We start from the raw sequence: 22454 nt of genomic DNA on the forward strand, positions 1-22454 counted from the left end.
GATATTAAGTCCTTTGCTAGAACCAAACAGTATTAAGTCCTTCAATTATTTTAAAATTATTTAAAAATTACTCTTGTAAAGTTTAAATAATCGGTTTGAAAAACATCATTGTTCAAAATCTTCAAATTGCTCTTCTGTAAAACTTAAAAAAAGTCAGAATAATTCTTTACAGTTTTAGTGTTAGATGAGATGTCCCGGAAGCTTTCGAACTCATCGAGGATAAAGTCGTAGTAATCCCTTTCTCGAATAATATTAATCCTTTCCTGAAGATTCCCGAGCACTTATTATGGTATGTACAGGGTGGTTCAAATTCGATGTCCGAATAGGCTATCTCCGAAACTATAAGAGTTAGAAAAAAAGTAGCTTACATGTCATGATCGCGTTTTTCAAGATACTGCTAATGCCAAAAACCTCAAAACGCTATCGTCTTTTGTTTTTCCCCTACAGGCCAAAATTGAAAAGAATCGTAAAACCAGCAAGTACAATTATCTTGGTTATTATTATGCGTGGAGTATTATAACTAAGACATTATATGGACACTCTTTTACAGTGAATTTGATGACGTAGTCAAAAAAAATTTTTCGGTTTTAGATTTCTAGATATTATGACAATTTTCGTTTTTTTAAATGGAAACAACCACTGATTATTCGCTTATTAAATTCGTTATTTTTTTCTGATTACAAAAATGTGGGGTTATATAAGTCTATTTCTTATTGTTTTAGAATAAAGCTAAAAATAAAATTTTTTTTAGTGTCGTCAAAGAAATTAAATTTACAGTTTCCTGTAAATTATGGTACTATGACCCCTATAACTAAAAATTATTCTACTAAAAATGCATATAAAATTTACTTTTTTCGAATATGTAATTAGAATGTTAAAAAGAAAAGAAAACTTTTCGTAATTTTCGTAATCCATCTTAAAAAACAGGATTTTTAATTTGACACTTCAGAAAATTTTTGAATACAAACCAATCCAAACAAATGTTGCTATGTTTATTTGAATTAAAAAATATAAAGTCCCTAGATTTACAAAGTACCGCGGTTTGCCGCCATTTTGGCTCGAAAGTCCAGCGGGAAATTTGAAACTATGTCGTTCTATTGATAACATTACGCCAAAATTCCTTTCTTTTTTCTCGTGGTACTCTTAAGAGCCCTTCTTACTGCTATTTTTGCAATTCCAAAGGCAACAAGACGAAAATATTTTTGTAAATACGTGGTGAGATGCAGTGACATATTGTCAAACCGCCATTTTGGCTCGAAAACAGGCGTCATGAACCGCGGTACTTTAAAAAATATATATATGAGCGCCATCTATCAATAATTTATTAAGTTATTTAATAATATTAAATATTAATAAAAATTTTAAATAATGCAATCTATTCCAACTTTTGTGTAAAACAAATATAAATTAAATAGTTCAACAAATGTATTTGTTTCAAATATCAGAAATATGTTTTTTTTTTAATTTTTAGTTATAATTTACAGGAAACTGTAAATTTAATTTCTTTGACGACACTAAAAAAAAGTTTATTTTTAGCTTTACTAAAAAGATTTATTTCTTAAAACAATAAACCCTATATTTTTGTAATCAGAAAAAAATAACGAATTTAATAAGCGAATAATCAGTGGTTGTTTCCATTTAAAAAAGCGAAAATTGTCATGATATCTCATAATCTAAAACCGAAAAATATTTTTGACTACGTCATGAAATTCTCTGTAAAAAAGTGTCCATATAATGTCTTAGTTATAATACTGCACCTATAATAATAACCAAGATAATTGCACTTGTTGGTTTTACGATATTTTCAATTTTGGCCTCTAGGGGAAAAACAAAAGACGATAGCGCTTTGAGGTTTTCGGCATTAGCAGTTTCTCGAAAAACCAAATCATGACATGTAAGCTACTTTTTTTTCTAACTGTTTTAGTTTCCGAGTTAGCCTATTCGGACATCGAATTTGAACCACCCTGTACTTCTTATTGGCACTTGTAGCACCTGGTGTTCGCTAAATGATCGACCAACAAAAGAACTCCGGTTATCCAAAGTCGGTGGAAACTTATCATTATGGCAAATAAATAGAATATCTTGTGACCATATTTATCATAACATAGAAATGATTTAATTGTAACCAAGTTTTTTTGATATTTTTACTTCTTTTTTTCTCGGTCTACTTTTAAAACAAATAATTTATTACAATTATATATTGTTAAAACTAAAACAATATCAGAGTAATCCTGTTGTATATTGCGGATCTGCTGAATTCAGATTAAATTAAACAAATATTTACATTTGTTTTACTATAACAATAAATCATAAATGAATTAGCGAAAGATTATTAAAATTATCATCAAAATAAAATTCATTTCATATTAAGATCATATTTTGTGTTATTATTACGTTATATTTAGTGGTTAATTTTTATTTTCAAAATTGAAAGAATTTTAAAATGTTGTACGTCGGAACGTTTCTTAGAAAACATGCCTTTGCGTTTAAAAATTTTGAAGATTTTTGTAAGTACCTATTTAAATTAAAAAAATCGAAATACCAAACGAATCCAATTAGAAAAACAATTAAACCCCCTACAGGATTCCATTGGAGGTAGTCCTCATGGCAACAGAAAGTGGGGATGAGGGTGAAACTACCCTCCACCCCCTTTAACCGAAGAACCAGATTTACACCGTACAAATCAACGCGAATCCATAAAACATCTCATATCTAAAAATAAAATAAAACATTCAGTTACGAGTGTATCTTTAAAAAGAAACTACGAGGTGAACTAACGTCAGTTTTAGTTTAAAAACAGTCCATGCTCGGTATTGATTTTTTTTGGCTCAGTTCGTTGCTGACGTCAAAGAGATCTTGGCACGTGTAATTCGGGCTTGAAGGGAAATCCCTGCCCTTCGCCTGCTCGATTTTCTAGTCGTCTCAAAACACTTGACCCGTCCGCCGGCTGCCAACAGTGACCAATTGGCCACTGATGACACCAGCACACAGGCGGGCCAATTTTTAAACCAAAAAATACATATAGTTACAATAGTTTCGAAGCTAAAGTCTTTTTTTAGTTTTTTCTAAAATACTTTCCGTCAAATTTTCGTACCTATTCGGCTAAAAAAGAAACGGGCAAAATCGGGGCTTTTCTTTCAACGGGTACAGAAGCTGAAGCAACGATCGCGATGAAACCGCCAACTACTACTATCTCAGATGACAACCTACACGTGCTGCGACAAATTTGTGAAAAACAACTACCGGCCACGATGCACGTGTGCAACCTGCTGAACACACATTTTAAATGGAACGAGAGAAACACCACCGGGAGTCACATGAAGTTCATCTCGTTGGGGGAGGATTGGAAGACAAAGGGTACATTTGCGGTGAAGGTAAATATCCTGAAAATCAATTGCTTTACGGAGGCTCTCACCCACTACCAACCGGATGTTAATTATCCCAGATCGTTATTTTTTCATTTTTATTATTTAGCATGTACATTAAGTAGATTAAAAATTACTTGGATATTTTGTACGATTTAGAATTAATTATAATCCACCCCATTGATTTTAATTTTTATTTGTAATTCAAGGGGAATAATAAATAAACAACCTTAATCTCAACATTTAAATTGTATAAATAATCTACTCAGTCGTTTTGTTAAATTTTATTAGACACAGTATTAAATTATAAATTCGTGCTCAAACATGTCTACCTTTTTATGTTGCGAAATAATTATGTTTGACGCATCGTTTCAATAAAAAATTTTTACAAAGGACTTTCTGATTACATACGACAAAAAACTGATCGATTTTTACAGAACTTTTCCTTTGTGACTGACAAGGTCGAAATCATATGGATCAATACTCAATGTTTTTAGCATCAAATTAGGTAATAATAATGATATTGAATTAACTTCCATTGAGATAGTAAAACAAAACAACCGTCTATGTGTAAGTGATTAATCTGATTTATAAATACGTATGGTGGATTTTCAGAAGCTTTGTTACATGAACTAAACTTAATTAAGCGACATTTGTTATTCTTTTGCACACTTCAAAGGATTACTCTTCTTTATAATTAGGTTCATTAGTGTGCTTTTTATATTTAATAGCTTGAAGGTGACGACTGTTCCTTTTGTTGTTATCTCAATACTGCCAAAATTTGATCCACTTGGAAAAAATTAATAATTTGGAACCAAAAATTTTCGGTCTATAGTTTCGATATTAGTGTTATTACTTAGAATAAATCGAATGGCAATAATTTGCCATATTTTTTATTATTACCATTCCAAAATTGAGACAGACTTTTTACAAATTTATATTACAAGCCTATTTTTCCTGATTGTTTTTAGTAATTCAAATATCACCTTCTCTTTTTTCACCCAACATTGATTAGCACATACTAAAGTGTCTAGCCCGTAAGCGAGTTTGACATAATTCTTCTTCTTCGCCTTTTCCCTCATTCCTTACAGCGTCGTGTCGTCGATCAATTTTTAGTATTTTTTCCTATTCAGCACCAACCTCTTTACTTCCTTGTTCCTTCTCCTCTGCTGAATCGCACTCTTAATCCTGTCCAGCCACTTCGTTCTGAGTCTCCCCTTCCCCTCTTCTGCAACTGTCTATTCTATATAGTTTTCATTAAAATATCTATTCCTACTTGCTCCCTTGGTTGTATTTCTGGCTCTATCCCTTCTCGTCCTGCCTATTATTCGCCTTAGGTACATAATTTCTGTAACTGTTACTTTGCTTGTGTGCTTATCCTGCATTGGCCAGGTTGTCGCTTTCTACAGGATGGTTCAAATTCGATGACCGCATATGCTATCTCGAAAACTATAAGAGTTAGAAAAAAGTAGTTTACATGTCTCTATCTCTTTTTTTTAAATAAATTCCAATGTCAACAACCTCAAAGCGCTATCGTCTTTTGTTTTTCCCCTAGAGGCCAAAATTAAAAATATCGTAAAACCAGCAAGTGTAATTATCTTGGTTATTATTATAGGTGGAGTATTATAACTACGACATTATATGGACACTTTTTTACAGAGAATATGATGACGTAGTCAAATGACAATTTTCGTTTTTTTTTTAAATGGAAACAACCAACGCTTATTAAATTCGTTATTTTTTTCTGATTACAAAAATATAGGGTTCGACATGTCTTTTTCTTATTGTTTTAGAATAAAGCTAAAAATAAACTTTTTTTAGTGTCGTCGAAGAAATTAAATTTACAGTTTCCTGGAAATTACGGTACTATAACTAAAAATTAAAAAAACGTATTTCTCCAATCCAAAACAATGCAATCCATTAAATATTTCCGTATTAACAGTTGGTGTAATATACATAATTATTTGTTTTTAAATACCAGAAAAATAATACCCCGTAATTTACAGGAAACTGTAAATTTTATTTCTTCGACGACACTAGATTTCGGCGGCGTTTAGAAATTCTACAAAAAAGTGTATTTTGAGATATCTCATGATCTAAAACCGAAAATTTTTTTTTGACTACGTCATCAAATTCTCTGTAAAAAGAAGTGTCCATATAATGTTTTAGTTATAATACTCCACCTATAAGCAAGATAATATAATAATAACCAAGATAATTGCACTTGCTGGTTTTACGATATTTTCAATTTTCCCCTCTAGGGGAAAAACAAAAGACGATAGCGCTTTGAGGTTTTCGACATTGGTATTTATTTAAAAAAAGAGATCGAGACATGTAAGCTACTTTTTTTCTAACTCTTATAGTTTCCGAGATAGCCTATTCGGACATCGAATTTAAACCGCCCTGTACATACAAGAGCATCTTTGTTTCTTTACTCAGCTCTTTTTTATTTATTAATGTTGTGTTAATCTGGTAATACACTTTTGTTGCTTTGGAGGTTCTGTTTCTTATTTGCTGATCTATTCTCTCGTCATTGCTCATCACTAACTCCAGGTATTCGTAGCAATTTACTACCTCTAATCTGCTCTGTTCACATCTGATGTTTATATCCTCTTCCTCGTTGGCGATTTCTTTACTAATCTTAATTATTTTACTTTTCTTTGCGTTTATATCCATTCCTTCACCATGTACATTGATATTCCATTACTATCCGTGTAAAAAGTCAAGGCTCTCACTTTAGAGATCGATATCTTCGCAATCGCTCGATAAAAAAAATTATGACAAAGTTTGTTGTAGTCACTGAACATCTCTACATAACATATATAAATTTGAAAATTTTCAAATCCACGGTTTTCTTTTTATTGCGATTGCGTCCCAGACAGGACGTCGCGCCTTATTTCTTTATATAGGTAAGATAAAGGCGCGACGTACTGTCTGGACACACCATCTGTTCCGATTGGACGGAACCCTCCTCTCCCCACATAGCTTATTTCTGTTGCTTTTTAATTTGTAATTTCATTAAATCGTTCTTAAAAAATTAGGGAGCTCTAATTTTGACAAACCGATAACGGAATCCGACAACCGACATTATTTAACATATTTTGGTCTAATCCGCGTTGAAATCGGCCAAGTCGTTTTCGAAATAACCGCATCCTACTAAACCGCGATTTTCCGCGAAACTATATGGAATATCGAAAAAATAAAATATGCCCCACATTAAGAGCACATCGGTTTACCACCAGTTCAAATTTGAAATTTTTTCGTCAAATAGTTTTGGAGGAAAAAAATCGCAAAGTAGACAAAGTTGCTGGCACTCTCAAAAATGGGGTACTTTTTTCACTTAACTCCCGATAAAAAAAAACCGCGGACCCGAAAATTTCCAAATTAACATGTGATACGCAGAAATGTTCATTGATTACAATAAACTTTACCGCAATTTTTTCCATCAAGCGGTTACGGAGATATCGATCTCTAAAGTGAGCGGTCTTGACTTTTTGCACGGATAGTAGTTGACTGCGACTTGCAACTTCCTGGCTGTGTCTCCCAATGATACTATTCTATCTGCATACACAATGCTTTGAAGGCCTACTTCTTCCATTCTCCAGTGTCCAACTTTTAGGTTCAGAATCAACAAGGAGTCTCAATGTTCGGTTCCTTTTTCCATATTGAAATTTTTAGCCTCCAGCCCTCTTATTCTGACTATTCCTGTTGTTCTTTTATACAACGTTTCTATGACTTTGATTAACTTGTTAGGTATTCATGCCACTTCCATGGCTTTATAAATGGTCTTCTTTGATACTATCGAATGCTGCAGTCAGGTCTAAGAATGCCAGGTATATAGGTTTTTCTTCTTTTAATCTCTACTATGTGTGACCTTGTGTTTGTCATTATTAACATTATTAATTATAACATTACAAATGAAAGTTTACATTTGTTGGGCTCTTATTTGAGAATTCGTTTTCAATATGTTTCTTACAACTCAAAAATATTCGAAAGTTTGCTTGTTAAGTGTGGAGTACCCCAGGGATCGACACTTGGACTTTTACTTGTTAACTATTCACAGTAGATCCAGACTTTTGGGCACTACACTTCACAGTAGATCCAGACTTTTGGGCACTACACTTCACAGTAGATACAGACGTTTGGGTACTTCACTTCACAGTAGAACTTATCCCTATCCCACTTCTGATATGTTAACTATTTTAAACTCACTCCTCTGAGTTTTAAAACCGTTGGATTAAGTGTAACCGATTGGATTATAATAAAGAGTTGTTTAGCCATTCAGAGGAGTGAGTTTAAAATAGTTAACATACTATTCATTATTTTCATGAATGACCTGCCCAAGTGTCTATCACGGAATACGAACATCATATTGTATGCTGATGACACGACTACCATCGATATGCACAAACAAACCGATGATCTTAAAAGACAATCCGAGAGGTCACGTATGCTTGTTTTTAACTGGTTTACTACAAATTCGTCAAATCAGTCAAAGACACAGACCACACACTTTTCTCTTAATTGAGAACAGCCCAACCATATCGTGACTCCCATAAAGTATTTGGGAAATGCATTAGATTCAAAATTAACATGGGAGAGTCACATAATGGAGTTAGTAAAAAAATTGAATAGAAGAATATATACTCAGCGAAATTTGGTGGGCGTGGTATCACCTGAGGTGTTAATTATGGCGCATTACGAAAATTTTTATTGTTACATGTCTTATGGTGTCTTGTGTTGGGGACATTCTATGCATGCACACCATATATTCCGAGTTCAAAGAAAATGTGTGCGATTAATGGGTCGTGTGGGATTCACGGAGTGCTGTAGGAGGAAATTTGTTCAATTAAGTATTATGACCTTTCCGTGCGTTTATATTGTTGCATGTCTGATGCACGTGAAGGCAAATTTGAATGAATATAAAAAAAACGATAGTCACAAGGAATGGATACGGCCTTTCAGTCACACGTTGAGGTATCCGAATTATTACAGTATCCGATTTTTTAACGCATGGCCTCCTCATGTTCAGAATTTGGACATCAAGTGTTATAAATCTGTTAACAAAAAATTCTTGATTGCTAAAGGCTTCTACAGCTACGACGAATTTGTAAGCAATGATTTTCAATTACTATGAATACTAACTTCTCACCAATATTTACTGCTGGTAATCAGTCTCCTTCAAAATATATATACATGTGTATATCTGACTTTATTTTTATTTTATTTAATTTTACTTATTAATTTTTAGCAAATAATCATGAATTTGTTTATTGTGTATTTTCATTTATGTATATCCATGTAATATAACCTGACGTGTGAAAATGCTGTAATAGTTTTATTTATTTGTGACGTCTACATCACAAATAAATTGTTATTATTATTTATCTATGTAACGTCTGATCCTTGTCTCGATTATCTTCGAGTATATCTTCTGGAAGCATGATAACAGGCAGATAGCCCCATAGTTATCACAATCTTTCGTGCTTCCTTTCTTTGCATAGTGGCATGAGAATATTTGTCCCAGTCTCTGGGTATGGCTTCTCCATCCCAGATCTGCATTACAACTAATAATATCATATCATCCCAAAAACTGGCCAACAGATTGCAGTACCTCAATTAGTCCATAAATACAGAATTCGCAGCACTTTGGCTTATTATTATTATTGCTGTCGGGCTGAGGGGAGCGGCCCCTCTCGTTACCGCGACCTATAAGATCTATTGTAACTTTAGCCCTCTAAAGGTTTAGGGCAAATGTAGGTCCTCTATGAACCTTAGTATTGTCCTGAGGGTTTGTTCCGTTATGTCGGTAGGTAACAAGGGAGTTTTACCAAAAATGTTGTGTCTTAGACGGCCTCTGGCGACGCAATTGCACAGTACATGTTCAGCAGTTTCTAACTCGTCGTTGCATAGTCGACAAGTTTGATCCTCAGCTTGTCCAATGTGGAAGAGGTGGTATTTTAGGGACGCATGGCCGGTCATGTAGCCTGAGAGCGTCCTTAGATCCCCTTTGCTGAGGCATAAAACCTCTTTGGTTTTGTTTTGCGACGGAGTTATCATACTCTTCACTTGTCTGTGACCTGGAAGTTCTTTCCAACGTAAGGCTACCTTTAAAACCTCCCAAGTTGTTGATTATTTACCACTGTTTTAGGTGGCTTTTTTGTAGTCCACAACCAGGTTGGGGTCCAATGAAGGGCGTGTTCGCTGCCTCTTTGGCCAGCTTGTCCGCCTTTTCATTGCCCTCAATGTTGCTGTGACCTGGAACCCACCATAGGGTAACATCACTGCCCCTAGCGAATTCTCTCGGGTTGCTGGTACACTCTCTGATTAGTGTGGAGTCACACGTGTAGGTCTGAATTGCCTTTAAGGCGGCCCGACTGTCTGTGAAAATGTTTATGGATCAGAGCTGGGTCGGATACAGGAAAAAAGTATTCGAGTACCGGATACTTACAATGTATCCGGATACTTTTTTAAAAAAGTACGGATACTTTCTCCATAAAAGTACCGGATACATGTATCCGGCAGTTTTCGGATACATTCTCAAATACTTTTAAAACGACCTAAATTATTGTTAAACTAATCTTTTCTCCTGTATTTTTCTCGAGTGGTTCTCGTTGGGGAAATTTAGTGTACACTTGCTACGAAATAGGCTCTTTGAATTTTTTCTAAAAGGGGAAATTTGGTGTACAACTAACTTCCAACATGTAAAGCCACAATTATTGATGTAGTCACAAAACATGTACAATAGTAGAAGAAACTGAAAAAAAAAATGGGGATTCAAACTCTCTGGTGTATATGTACGTGTGTGACAATAGAATAGGAAATAAAAGAACTCTATTAATAGGTATCCGAACACCGAAAAAAGTATCCGGATACCGGATATTTTCAGATTTAGTCACGGATACCGGATACAAAACTTGAAAAGTATCCGGGTACAGAGTATCGGATACTCAAAAAGTATCCGGATACAGAAGTATCAGAATCTCGAGGTGTCCTCTGAGGTTACCCTGCATCATCTTCTTGAGTGAAAAAACTGTTTTCAGTGATAAGGCACTTAAGGCTGCGTCCTTTTGTGTATATAAATGGTGTGAGACCGAGTAAGGCTTCCAAAGCAGCCGTCGGACAGGATCTCATTGCACCCGTTATGTTAAGACATATGCTAACCGCTGGATTTGTGCCAACTGTTGTTGTGATGTTTTGTTTTTGGCCACCAAACCAATGAGGCGTATACGACCATGGGTCTGATTATTGCTACGTAGGCCCAATGAGCCATTCGTGGTTTGAGACCCCAGTTCCTTCCTAGGAGCTCGCGGCAGATCTGGTGTGCCATGATGGCCTTTTTCCTCACCTGATCTAAGTGTGAGTTCCAGTTTAGTTTACTGTTAAGTATTACTCCTAGGTATTTAACTTCTGTTTTAAGGTTAATAGTTCTGCTTTCAATGGAGAGTGCTTTTATTTGTAGTTTCCTTCTCCGAGTGAAAGGGACTATTTCGATTTTATTGGGATTGATGCTGAGCCCATTGCTTCCACACCAAGTATTGGTGAGTAGTAGGGCTTTCTGCATTAGCTGAGTTTTGATTGAATCATATTTACCTCGGATTGTGATTACCAGGTCATCAGCATACCCTTGTATCTTAAATCCGTTTTTAGTTAGGGTGTTCATCAAGTCATCAACTACCAGGCACCATAATAGAGAAGATAGCGACTCGCCTCCCAGACTGGCTGTGATCTGCCGACTTTTCAACATGGCTAACACCACTTGATTGTCGACGGATGTATGTCTTTTACGTTTAGAGCCTTCTCTATGGATTCATATGAGGTGTTATCAAACGCACCCTCTATGTCTATGAAAGCACATAGGGCTATCTCTTTGGTTGCAATTGCCTCCTCAGTACTTTGGCTTAGTATTTAGCAAGATTGAAACTGCAGGCATTTCAAGTGTTTCAATTTATTGATTTATATTGAAATGAGAAAATAATTTTCTGGGTAACTGAAATCTTCAAGCAATTTTTTGGTTTCTCAGGATCAAATTATATATTTTATTTATGAATAAAATTTTAATAAGTTCAAAGAGGTTTAAATGTGTTCGCAGAAAATAGTCGAAAAGACAATATAAAATCTTAATCAGAGAATCGATAACTAATAACCAGCATGTCATCAAAAAGAGTGTGATTGATATTTTCACCTTTAATCGAAAATAATACACTTGATCATTATCTATAATTACACTTTTAATTATTGATTTGGCCAAGAAAGAAAATATTAATCACTTAAGAAGGTCAGAACGAACGTCATAACAATCCAACCCACTAGAATAACGATTTTAACGATTTTTTTTATTTTCAGTATAATTCAGTAGACATATTTGTTTTTACTTTGGAAAAAGACTGTGATAGTCTCCGTCAGCTGCTGATGGAGACGGACCTATTAGATTCCGCAAATCAAAACATCTTCTATTGCATTCTCAACGAACACCTAACAACCGTCTATGACACTTTGTCCGAACTCAACGTGGATGTAACCGAATCTTATACAACAGCTATGTATTGGATTTCAAAGGAGAGGGCGCTCAACTTCCCCGTAAAGTAAGTATAGCATTCCAATCATCCATTAGCTTGTCAATTTGGACTTTCTCGTTATTGTTTATGGATACTTTTACATTAATAATTTTTTTAAAAAGGTCGACACGCAACGTTTACTATAAATATTACAAAACGCAAACATGGTTCAAACTCGTTAATTTATTTATTGACTTTTATTGATAGTGGTAGATTAAAAAAAATGGGGAAATATATTTAACCTAGATTATTTTCGCTTTTAACTAATTTAAACTATGAAAGTAGCATTTTAAATAAGCGTATCGTCACGGACTATAAATATTCACTCGGTACATTTGAACAGGTCAATATGCCAGTAAAAATGAGATATTTTTAACTTAAAATTTTCCACTCTTACTTCCAAAAAATTCATGAGCAACTTTTTTTTGTAGATGTTCAGAAGATGTGTATATAGGAACTTTAAATCAGTCGCACGTGCCTTTAGTATCTAGTCTTTGGCCGAGAGAGTTTAATGGTGCCAATGAATACTTTTCGTCATTCGTAGAAACAAAAGGAGGATTAGGAGTATTCTTAAAGAGTAATAATCAATTAGTTTCATGGGTACTCAGGAATCATTGGGGCGTTTTGGTCAATTTAAGAACCATACCGGATTATAAGCGTAAAGGATATGGGACGCTTTTGGTGAAAGCTATGTGTAAGAAAATAGCTGAAGAAGGAAACACGCCATTAGCAACTATAATTGTTGGAAATATCGCATCGGAAGATTTATTTAAAGGACTCGGTTTTGAATACTACGATATGTGTAACACCATAACAGTCAACTAAAAATTTTCAAAAGAAAAAATTGATATTTAAAAGTAAGAAAAAGAAAAGAAAATTAACTAATTAATTATAATAATAAAAAGAGTTTTATATTTTAGACAAAAACTAGTGAGTGTGTTAATCTCTATAATAGACTTAAGTCGTTTATTAATTGGTACCATTTAAATTACTTAAAGTTAATAAGTATTTAAAAATCACTTAAATATTTAAAAATTATTATTGAAAAAAAATACAAATTACAGTAGAAGTGTTTTGAGCTATGTAACCTCTGACTTGTAAAATTTAGCCAGTGTGTGTATAAATTAGAACTTGATTAACCACCTATTTGACTTGGACGAAATAAATAATTCAAATTCTGGCATTTCTACGACGATATTTGGCATGTCTAAATCTAAAAGACCATTTGGAATTCAATAGCGACACTTGTATATTATAAGCACCTGTTGTCGTTCTTTGGGCTTACGTTCAAATTTGTTCGATTGTCGCAATTAAATATCTTTTATTTTTAGACCATGCCCCGGTGTCCAACAAAAAAATTGTATAGTCCATTCTTGAGCCAATTTTTAATGATACAGGTAAGTAAAGAATTTTTTATTATTACCATTAAAACTTTCAATCGCATTTCCTAAACACTTAACATAGTATGGATCAAAAGTCACAATACCAGTAAGAGACATTAAATTAATGTTCTTAAATACTGCCAGATTTAAAATAATAACAATTGGAGTTTTGTTATGTTGGGTTGGCAAGAATCAGAATTATTTAGATTGTGTTCGCGATGATATATTAATTCTAACAAAAAATGATCCAATTTATTTAGCTCATTTATAACTTGCTGACTATGTGAACGAAAAAATGGTCACTAAATAATAGAACAGCCATAAAATATCTTAATCTTAAATTCATCATAAGTAAGCAAATCACTCAAACTGTCTTATACATGTGTATGTACTATCAATTTGTCAATCAACTATCTATTCAAATTAAAGCCCAAACATTCTAATTTATGATAATATGTAGAGTGAATAAGGTTTGATTATAAGAACTGTAAGGAATAAAATCATTAACAAAAAATTACAAAATTAGGTTTTGGAAGAACTTTTCAGAAAATAAGAAAATTTCAAAAAATATTCCTTCTTTACATTTAAAGGTTGGAATGTGTTATATCTCAAAACTCAAACATTCTAATTAATGAGAAAATGTCGAATGAATAAGGTTTGAATAAGAATTTCAAAAAATAAACTCGTAAACAAAAAATTGCAAAATTACGTTTTGGTAGAACTTGACAAAAAATAAAAAAATCACTACGTTTTTATTTTTAAAGATTGGAATGCGTTTTATATCTCTAATTAAAATTCAAACATACTAGTTTATGATAAGATGTAAAATTAATAAGGTCTCATTATAAGAATTGCAAGAAAAAAATCATAAACATAGATTGCAAAATTAGATTTTGGTAGAACTAGACAGAAAATACAAAAATTTAAAAAAATCACTCCGTTTTAATTTTTAAAGGTTGGAATACGTTTTATATCTAAAATTAAAATGTAAACATTCTACTATATGACAATATATAGAATTACTAAGGTTTGATTATAAGAATTTCGAGATATAAACCCATATACAAAAGATTGCTAAATTACGTTTTGGAAGAACTTGTCAAAAAATATATATGTAAATCTCAAACATCACTCCGTCTTTATTTTTAAAGATTGGAATGCGTTTTATATCTCGAAACATTTTACTTCATGACGAGATGTAGAATTACTAAGGTAGAATTTATGGTTTATTTTTATAGATTAGAATATGGGTTATATCACATAATAAAGCTGAAACATTCTAATTTATGACAAGATGTAGAATTAATAAGGTTTCATTATAAGAATTGCAAGAAATAAATTTATAAAGAAAAAACTGCAAAATTATGTTTTAGAAGAACTTTTCAGAAAATAAGAAAATTTCAAATAATCATTCCATCTTTACTTTTATAGGTTAGAATGTGTTTTATATCTCAAAACTCAAACATTCTAATTAATGATAAAATGTCGAATGAATAAGAATTTCGAGAAATAAACTCATAAACAAACAATTACAAAATTATGTTTTGGTAGAACTTGACAAAAAATAAAAAAATCACTGCGTTTTTATTTTTAAAGATTGGAATGCGTTTTATATCTCTAATTAAAACTCAAACATACTACTTTATGATAAGATCTAAAATTAATAAGGTCTCATTATAAGAATTGCGAGAAAAAAATCATAAACATAGATTGCAAAATTAGATTTTGGTAGAACTAGACAGAAAATACAAAAATTTTAAAAAATCACTCCATCTTTATTTTTAAAGGTTGGAATGCGTTTTATATCTCAAATTAAAATTTAAACATTCTCCTTTGTGACAAGTTGTAGAATTACTAAGGTTTGATTATAAGAATTTCGAGATATAAACTCATATACAAAAAATTGCAAAATTACGTTTTGGTAGAACTTGTCAAAAAATATATAAATCTCAAAAAATTACTCCGTCTTTATTTTTAAAGTTATATCTCCAATTAAAGGTCAAACATTGTACTCTATGACGAAATGTAAAATTACTAAGGTTTAATTATAAGAATTTTGACATATACACTCATAAACAAAAAATTGCAAAATTACGTTTTGGTAGAATATGAAAAAAAATAAAAAAATCACTACATTTTTATTTTTAAAGATTGGAATGCGTTTTATATCTCTAATTAAAGTTCAAACATTCTACTTTATGATAAGATATAAAATTAATAAGATCTCATTATAAGAATTGCGAGAAAAAAATCATAAACATAGATTACAAAATAAGATTTTGGTAGAACTAGACAGAAATTTCAAAAAATCACACCATCTTTATTTTGAAAGGTTGGAATGCCTTTTATATCTCAAATTAAAATTTAAACATACTACTTTATGATAAGATGTAGAATTACTAAGGTTTGATTGTAAGAATTTCGAGATATAAACTCACATACAAAAAATTGCAAAATTACATCTTGGTAGAAATTGCATCTTTATTTTTATAGATTAGAATATGGGTTATATCGCAAATTAAAGCTGAAACATTCTAATTTATTCCAAGATGTAGAATTAATAAGGTTTCATTATAAGAATTGCAAGAAATAAATTTATAAAGAAAAAATTGTAAAATTATGTTTTAGAACTCTTCAGAAAATAAGAAAATTTCAAATAATCATTCCATCTTTACTTTTATACGTTAGAATGTGTTTTATATCTCAAAACTCAAACATTCTGCTTTATGACAAAATGTAGAATTACTAAGGTGTGATTATAAAAATTTGAAAAAATAAACTCATAAACAAACAATTGCAAAATTACGGTTTGGTAGAACTTTAAAAAAAAATAAAAAAATCACTCTATTTTTATTTTTAAAGATTGGAATGCGTTTTATTGAACTAATTAAAGTTCAAACATTCTACTTTATAATAAGATATAAAATTAATAAGATCTCATTATAAGAATTGCTACAAAAAAATTATAAACATAGATTGCAAAATAAGATTTTGGTAGAACTAGACAGAAATTTCAATAAATCACTCCATCTTTACTTTGAAAGGTTGGAATGCCTTTTATATCTCAAATTAAAATTTAAACATTCTACTTTATGACAAGATGTAGAATTACTAAGGTTTGATTGTAAGAATTTCGAGATATAAACTCACATACAAAAAATTGCTAAATTAGGTTTTGGTAGAACTTTTTAAAAAATATATAATTCTCAAAAAATCACTCCGTCTTTATTTTTAAACATTGGAATGCGTTTTATATCTCCAATTAAAGAAACATTTTACTTTATGACGAGATGTAGAATTACTAAGTTTGAGTTATAAGAATTTTGAGATATAAACTCATAAACAAACAATTACAAAATGATGTCTTGGTACAATTTGCATCTTTATTTTTAAAGATTAGAATATGGTTTATGTCGCAAATTAAAGCTGAAACATTCTAATTTATGACAATATATAAAATTAATAAGAATTGCAAAAAATAAATTTATAAAGAAAAAATTGTAAAATTATGTTTTGGAAGAACTTTTCAGAAAATAAGAAAATTTCAAAAAATCATTCCATCTTTACTTTTAAAGGATAGAATGGGTTTTATATCTCAAAACTTAAACATTTTAAATAGTGATAAAATGTCGAATGAATTAGGTTTGATTATAAAAATTTCGAGAAATAAACTCGTAAATAAAAAATTGCAAAGTTACGTTTTGGTAGAACTTGATAAAAATAAAAAATAAACTCCGTTTTTATTTTTAAAGATTGGAATGAGTTTTATATCTCTAATTAAAGCTCAAACATTCTACTTTATGATAAGATCTAAAATTAATAAGGTCTCACTATAAGAATTGCGAGAAAAAAATCATAAACATAGATTATAAAATTAGATTTTGGTAGAACTAGACAGAAAATACAAAAATTTTAAAAAATCACTCCATCTTTATTTTTAAAGGTTGGAATGCGTTTTATATCTTAAATTAAAATTTAAACATTCTACATTATGACAAGATATAGAATTACTAAGGTTTGATTAGAAGAATTTCGAGATATAGACTCATAATATATAAAAAATTGCAAAATTACGTTTTGGAAGAACTTGTCAAAAAATATATAAATCTCAAAAAATCACTCCGTCTTTATTTTTAAAGATTGCAATTAAATTATATCTCCAATTAAAGCTCAAACATTTTACTTTATGCCGAAATGTAAAATTACTAAGGTTTAATTATAACAATTTTGAGATATAAACTCATAAACCAAAAATTGCAAAATTACATCTTGGTAGAAATTGCATCTTTATTTTTAAAGATTAGAATATGGTTTATATCGTAAATTAAAGCTGAAACAGTCTAATTTATGACAAGATGTAGAATTAATAAGGTTTCATTATAAGAATTGCGAGAAATAAATTTATAAAGAAAAAATTACAAAATTAGGTTTTGGAAGAACTTTTCAGAAAATGAAATTTCAAAAAATCATTCCATCTTTATATTTAAAGATTAGAATGCGTTTTATATCTCAAAACTTAACATTCTAAATAATGATAAAATGTCGAATGAATACGGTTTGATTATAAGAATTTCGAGAAATAAACTCGTAAATAAAAAATTGCAAAATTTCAATTTGGTAGAATTTGCATCTTTATTTTTTAAGATTAAAATATGGTTTATATCGCAAATTAAAGCTGAAACATTCTAATTTATGACAAGATGTAGAATTAATAAGTTTCATTATAAGGATTGCAAGAAATAAATTTATAAAGAAAAAATTGCAAAATTATGTTTTAGAAGAACTTTGCAGAAAATAAGAAAATTTCAAATAATCATTCCATCTTTACTTTTAAAGATTGGAATGCGTGTTATATCTCCAATTAAAGCTCAAACATTTTACTTTATGATGAGATGTAGAATTACTAAGTTTTAATTAAGAGAATTTTGAGATATAGAAGAAAATAAACTCGAAAGAACGATGAAAAAATTAAATTTATTAATATAAATTCGGTGCTATTGACAATTTCAAACGCCTAGCGTTCTTCATTAGGCACGACTACAAGAAACAACAAAATACAAATTAAATCAAGAATTGTACATATGTGGTACATATATTTAAATTAATTGATCAAAGAATCCTTATAAATCTTAAAATATTTTATACTTTGTATACAAATAAAGAAACATTTACCGTCAGACGAAGAGCATCAAGTTGAGGGTTTTCGAGAGTACATTGAGTCCTTGCAAAAATCATTTATGAGATTGTTTCCAAAGAAAACATGAAAAAAATGTTGAAAATCGCCAAAAACTTATTTGTGTATAAATTTATGATCTGATGGGTATGAGTATAAGAAAGTGTAAAAAAATTGTGTAAAGTTATTAAAAACGTGAATAATATTAAGTTTTTTCTCGTTGTAAATTAAAAAAAAATAATAATAATAAAGAAAGTCAAAATTTATCCCAAACCTGTAGAAGAGTAGGATAGAATTAGCAATAAAATAACAAAACAAATTCAACTTACGTTAAAAGAGAGATGAGGAACGCTAGGCGTTCGAAATTGTCAATAGTATCGAATTTACATTAATAAATTTACTTTTTTCATCGTTCTTTCGAGTTTATTTTCTTCAATATCTTACGATGAACCCGGAATCTACAATCTCTAAATTTTGAGATATAAACTCATAAACAGAAAATTGCATCGTTATTTTTAAAGATTAGAATATGGGTAATATCACAAATTAAACCTGAAACGTTCTAATTTATAACAAGATGAATTACAAGAAATAAATTAATAAAGAAAAAATTGCAAAATTAGGTTTCGATAGAACACGCCGAAAAAATTTTAAAAACCATTCCATCTTTATTTTTAAAGGTCAGAATGAGAGCTGATAGTGATTCAGTGCTCGTCGAATCAAAGAAATTATGTACAAATTCTGCAGACATTAGACGAATCAAGAGGTCTATTGACATCTTAACGTTTGATTCCAAGAAAACTTTAGAATTTAATTTAGCTAACACCAAAATTCTACTGGGAATCGACTTTATTTAAGGAACTCTTGAGTAAAGATGTGTAATATCTGTAAATTCTATCTATTAATATCTATAAAACTATAATTTCATTGATTCCTTAAAACACCTCTTCATCACGATTTCGTAATGATATATGAAACTCCTCGTGTAAGAGGTTAGTTATAAGCTTATAGTTATGTGTTAACAAGAAATTTTGTAAACTTTATGCAACTTGACACACACTTCTCGTATTTGCAACTATTTCCATGTTCGTGCTAATCGTAGAAATACTCTTTTTCATGCCAAAATTAAAAACACATATAATATTAATCTATATTAAGATGTTTGCGAAGATAGTGTATTTAAAGATGTAAAGTGACTTTTGGCCGTCTCTGTACAACACCATTTCAAAGAATTTGATTTCGTGAAATACAATACCCATAAAATACTATTTTACATTCAGTTGGCATGGAATTTAATTACTAAAACAGTGTACCCGAGTAAATAACGTTATTATCGCATTAAATAGACACTTTGAACATGTCTTATCATTTTCTACGTAATTAATATCAAAATGTCTTATCAAATACCGGATGATAATCGAAAATTAAAACAATAGTACAGTTACCTTTATGACTTCATATTAAGTGATACGAATTAATAAGATTTTAATTAAATCTTTAATATTAAAAAAATGGAAAAATCTGTGAAAATTCTTAACGATGAAGATTTAAATGTTTTAAAATCACTGTATATAAACCACATACCTTATGCTTCACATGTTGTAAGTTTAATTGATAATCACTTTTTATCGAAACTAAAGAAAATAAACGGTGATTATGTACAATTTTTCGCTTTGGACAATGATTGGAAAACGGACGGAACGTTTTTAATGAAGGTAAAGATGTTAATTAATATTAAATCATACTAACAAATTTTACTTATAGTTTAAAAATTATGACATATTCACATTTACTTTATCGAGCAATAAAGATCAGATATACGAATTAATGAAAAAAACGAATGCTTTAGATGTAAATCGAAGAACAGTATTATATGGGATAAGAAACGAACATTTACCACCAGTTTATAAAGCGCTAAAAGAACAAAATGTAAAAATAAAAGACGCAATCGAGTGCTTAATTTATTGGTTGCCCAAAGAAAAAGCTTTGGAATTCACGATAGAGTAAGCTGATAAATACATCATAATTTTATTTAATACTACTTTCATCATTTTAGATGTCCTGATGAAGTTTACGTATCTGAATTAAATCCAACCCACTCAAAATTAATAGCAAGTCTTTGGCCGCATAGTTTCGATGATGCAGACAAATACATTTCGTATCTTTTAGAGATGGGTTTTGGATATGGAGTATTTTTAAAAGACGGGGATAAATTAGTTACTTGGATATTAACGCCACATTGGGGAACTTTAGCGATTTTGGAAACATTACCTGAATATAAACGTAGGGGATACGGACGTTTGGTAACCAAACAACTTTGTAAGAAGATTGCTGAAAATGGTATCAATCCTCTATGTACCATCGTAGTGGGAAACATCGTTTCTGAAACGATGTTTAAAAAGATGGGTTTTCAACATATTGATAATGCGACATTTATTGTATTTTAATTTAAATGTTGTTATTGCTGAAAATAACTTTATTAATATTTATTTATTGAAAATAAAATTTCTGTTTATTAATAATTAATAAAGTTCTGTTTCATTACTTTTGTGTACTTACCTTGCAAGTAGTGGTACGTACGAGAGTCTCGTACATGAGGTCTTGCGTCTCGTACGAGAGTCTCGCAGGTAAGTATTTCTGCAAATAATATCTTCAATATTTCTGTAAATATTTTCGTATCTACACGCTGGAATTCCAGTAATGATATGTTGAAAGTACCTCTTGAAGGTAGACATAGACTTGATACATTGTGTCAAAATGTTGTTGATTTAAAACCATATGCTCTAGAGGACAAAGAATGGATACTGCTAGAAGAAGTGCATAAATTACTAGTCAACTTTCAAATACTTTCCAAGAAACTCGGAGGAGAGAAGTACATCAAATTACCTATGGTGGTTGTATGTATCAATATACTAATACATAATATTGAGAGCAAAATATTTGCATGGGACCGAAAGGCAGATCGAAACGCTGTCGAAGAGCAGCTTATTCTTACTTTTCAGGCTACGAGAGACAATATTTTGTATTGTATTGTTTTGTATACTTGGGTTTTCTCTAAATAGTAGGATTGAACAAAACGCTATACAGCACACGTGCGAAACTTATATTTTCCACTAACTTGTATGTCTTTCAACACTCGCCTTTGGCTCGTGTGAAAATCTGACAGTAATATACTATATATCTGAACACAATACAATCTTTATTATTTTATTTAAGACACAACGATATTGTTATTTTATTTTGTTACTGTCTAAAATACGTCACTCCGAAATTCCGAATCAACATGGCGCCCAACGTCTGTTCTGTTACACTATTAAAGAAAACTTAAATTTCACAAAAAATTGAAGAAATGGAGAAACGTTAGTGACTTTCTGTCTTTGAAATTATTACGTAAACGTGCTACGGTGTTAACAGCTTGCGACTACAATTCCTATCTTAAACGTGTCTAAGATTCATTAATTGATCCATCTCACCTATGGTCGTATGTTAATAGCAGGAAACGTACTTGTGACGGTATTCCAGCTCGGATGGATTATGATGGCGTGTCAATGGAGGGCGGGCAGAACATATCGGAACTGTTCTCCAACTATTTTTCTTCCGTTTATATAGACGGAATTCTTGACAATCAACCTTCCACTAGAAGCTCTTTTTTCTATCTCGTCCTTGGTTCTCACTGTAGGATGTTACAGATCTCCTGAGTCTAGTTGACCCTAAATTAGGCCCAGGTTCAGATGGTTTGCCTGGTAGGCTTATTGCCAGTTGCGCGAAGGAACTATCCTTACCCTTATACCACATTTTCAGTCTCTCTATGAAAGTATCTAACTTCCCTATGGAATGGAAAAAGCAATTATAATACCAATTTTCAAGTCTGGTAAAAAACACTTGGTCACTAATTATCATTCGATTTCTTTTCTCTCTATTGTTTCAAAGGTCTTTGAAAAACTAATGTATAACCACTTATACAACTGCATTCACC

The 22454-nt window shown here is 31.0% G+C and overlaps 1 protein-coding gene across 1 annotated transcript; it reads left to right on the plus strand.

Annotated features, from left to right (window-relative positions):
• The first annotated feature begins 2908 nt into the window (after nucleotides 1-2908).
• LOC111425769 (uncharacterized) lies at nucleotides 2909-21008 on the plus strand. Its single transcript, XM_023060012.2, has 6 exons — nucleotides 2909-3374; nucleotides 11712-11950; nucleotides 12355-12739; nucleotides 19975-20193; nucleotides 20243-20481; nucleotides 20535-21008. The coding sequence occupies exons 1-6, from the start codon at nucleotides 3171-3173 to the stop codon at nucleotides 20923-20925; spliced, it is 1677 nt and encodes a 558-aa protein (XP_022915780.2). The 5' UTR covers nucleotides 2909-3170; the 3' UTR covers nucleotides 20926-21008.
• Nucleotides 21009-22454: the final 1446 nt, after the last annotated feature.

The sequence above is a fragment of the Onthophagus taurus genome, chromosome 7 (genome assembly GCF_036711975.1).
Source record: "Onthophagus taurus isolate NC chromosome 7, IU_Otau_3.0, whole genome shotgun sequence".
NCBI classification, from domain to species: domain Eukaryota; kingdom Metazoa; phylum Arthropoda; class Insecta; order Coleoptera; family Scarabaeidae; genus Onthophagus; species Onthophagus taurus.

Bases quoted from the DNA above. Each gene is read 5' to 3' on its own strand.
- LOC111425769 (XM_023060012.2), top strand. From the start codon at position 3,171: ATGAAACCGCCAACTACTACTATCTCAGATGACAACCTACACGTGCTG. The intron at 3,375-11,711 runs GTAAATATCCTG...TTTTATTTTCAG, and splicing joins AGGGTACATTTGCGGTGAAG to TATAATTCAGTAGACATATT. The intron at 20,482-20,534 runs GTAAGCTGATAA...TCATCATTTTAG, and splicing joins GCTTTGGAATTCACGATAGA to ATGTCCTGATGAAGTTTACG.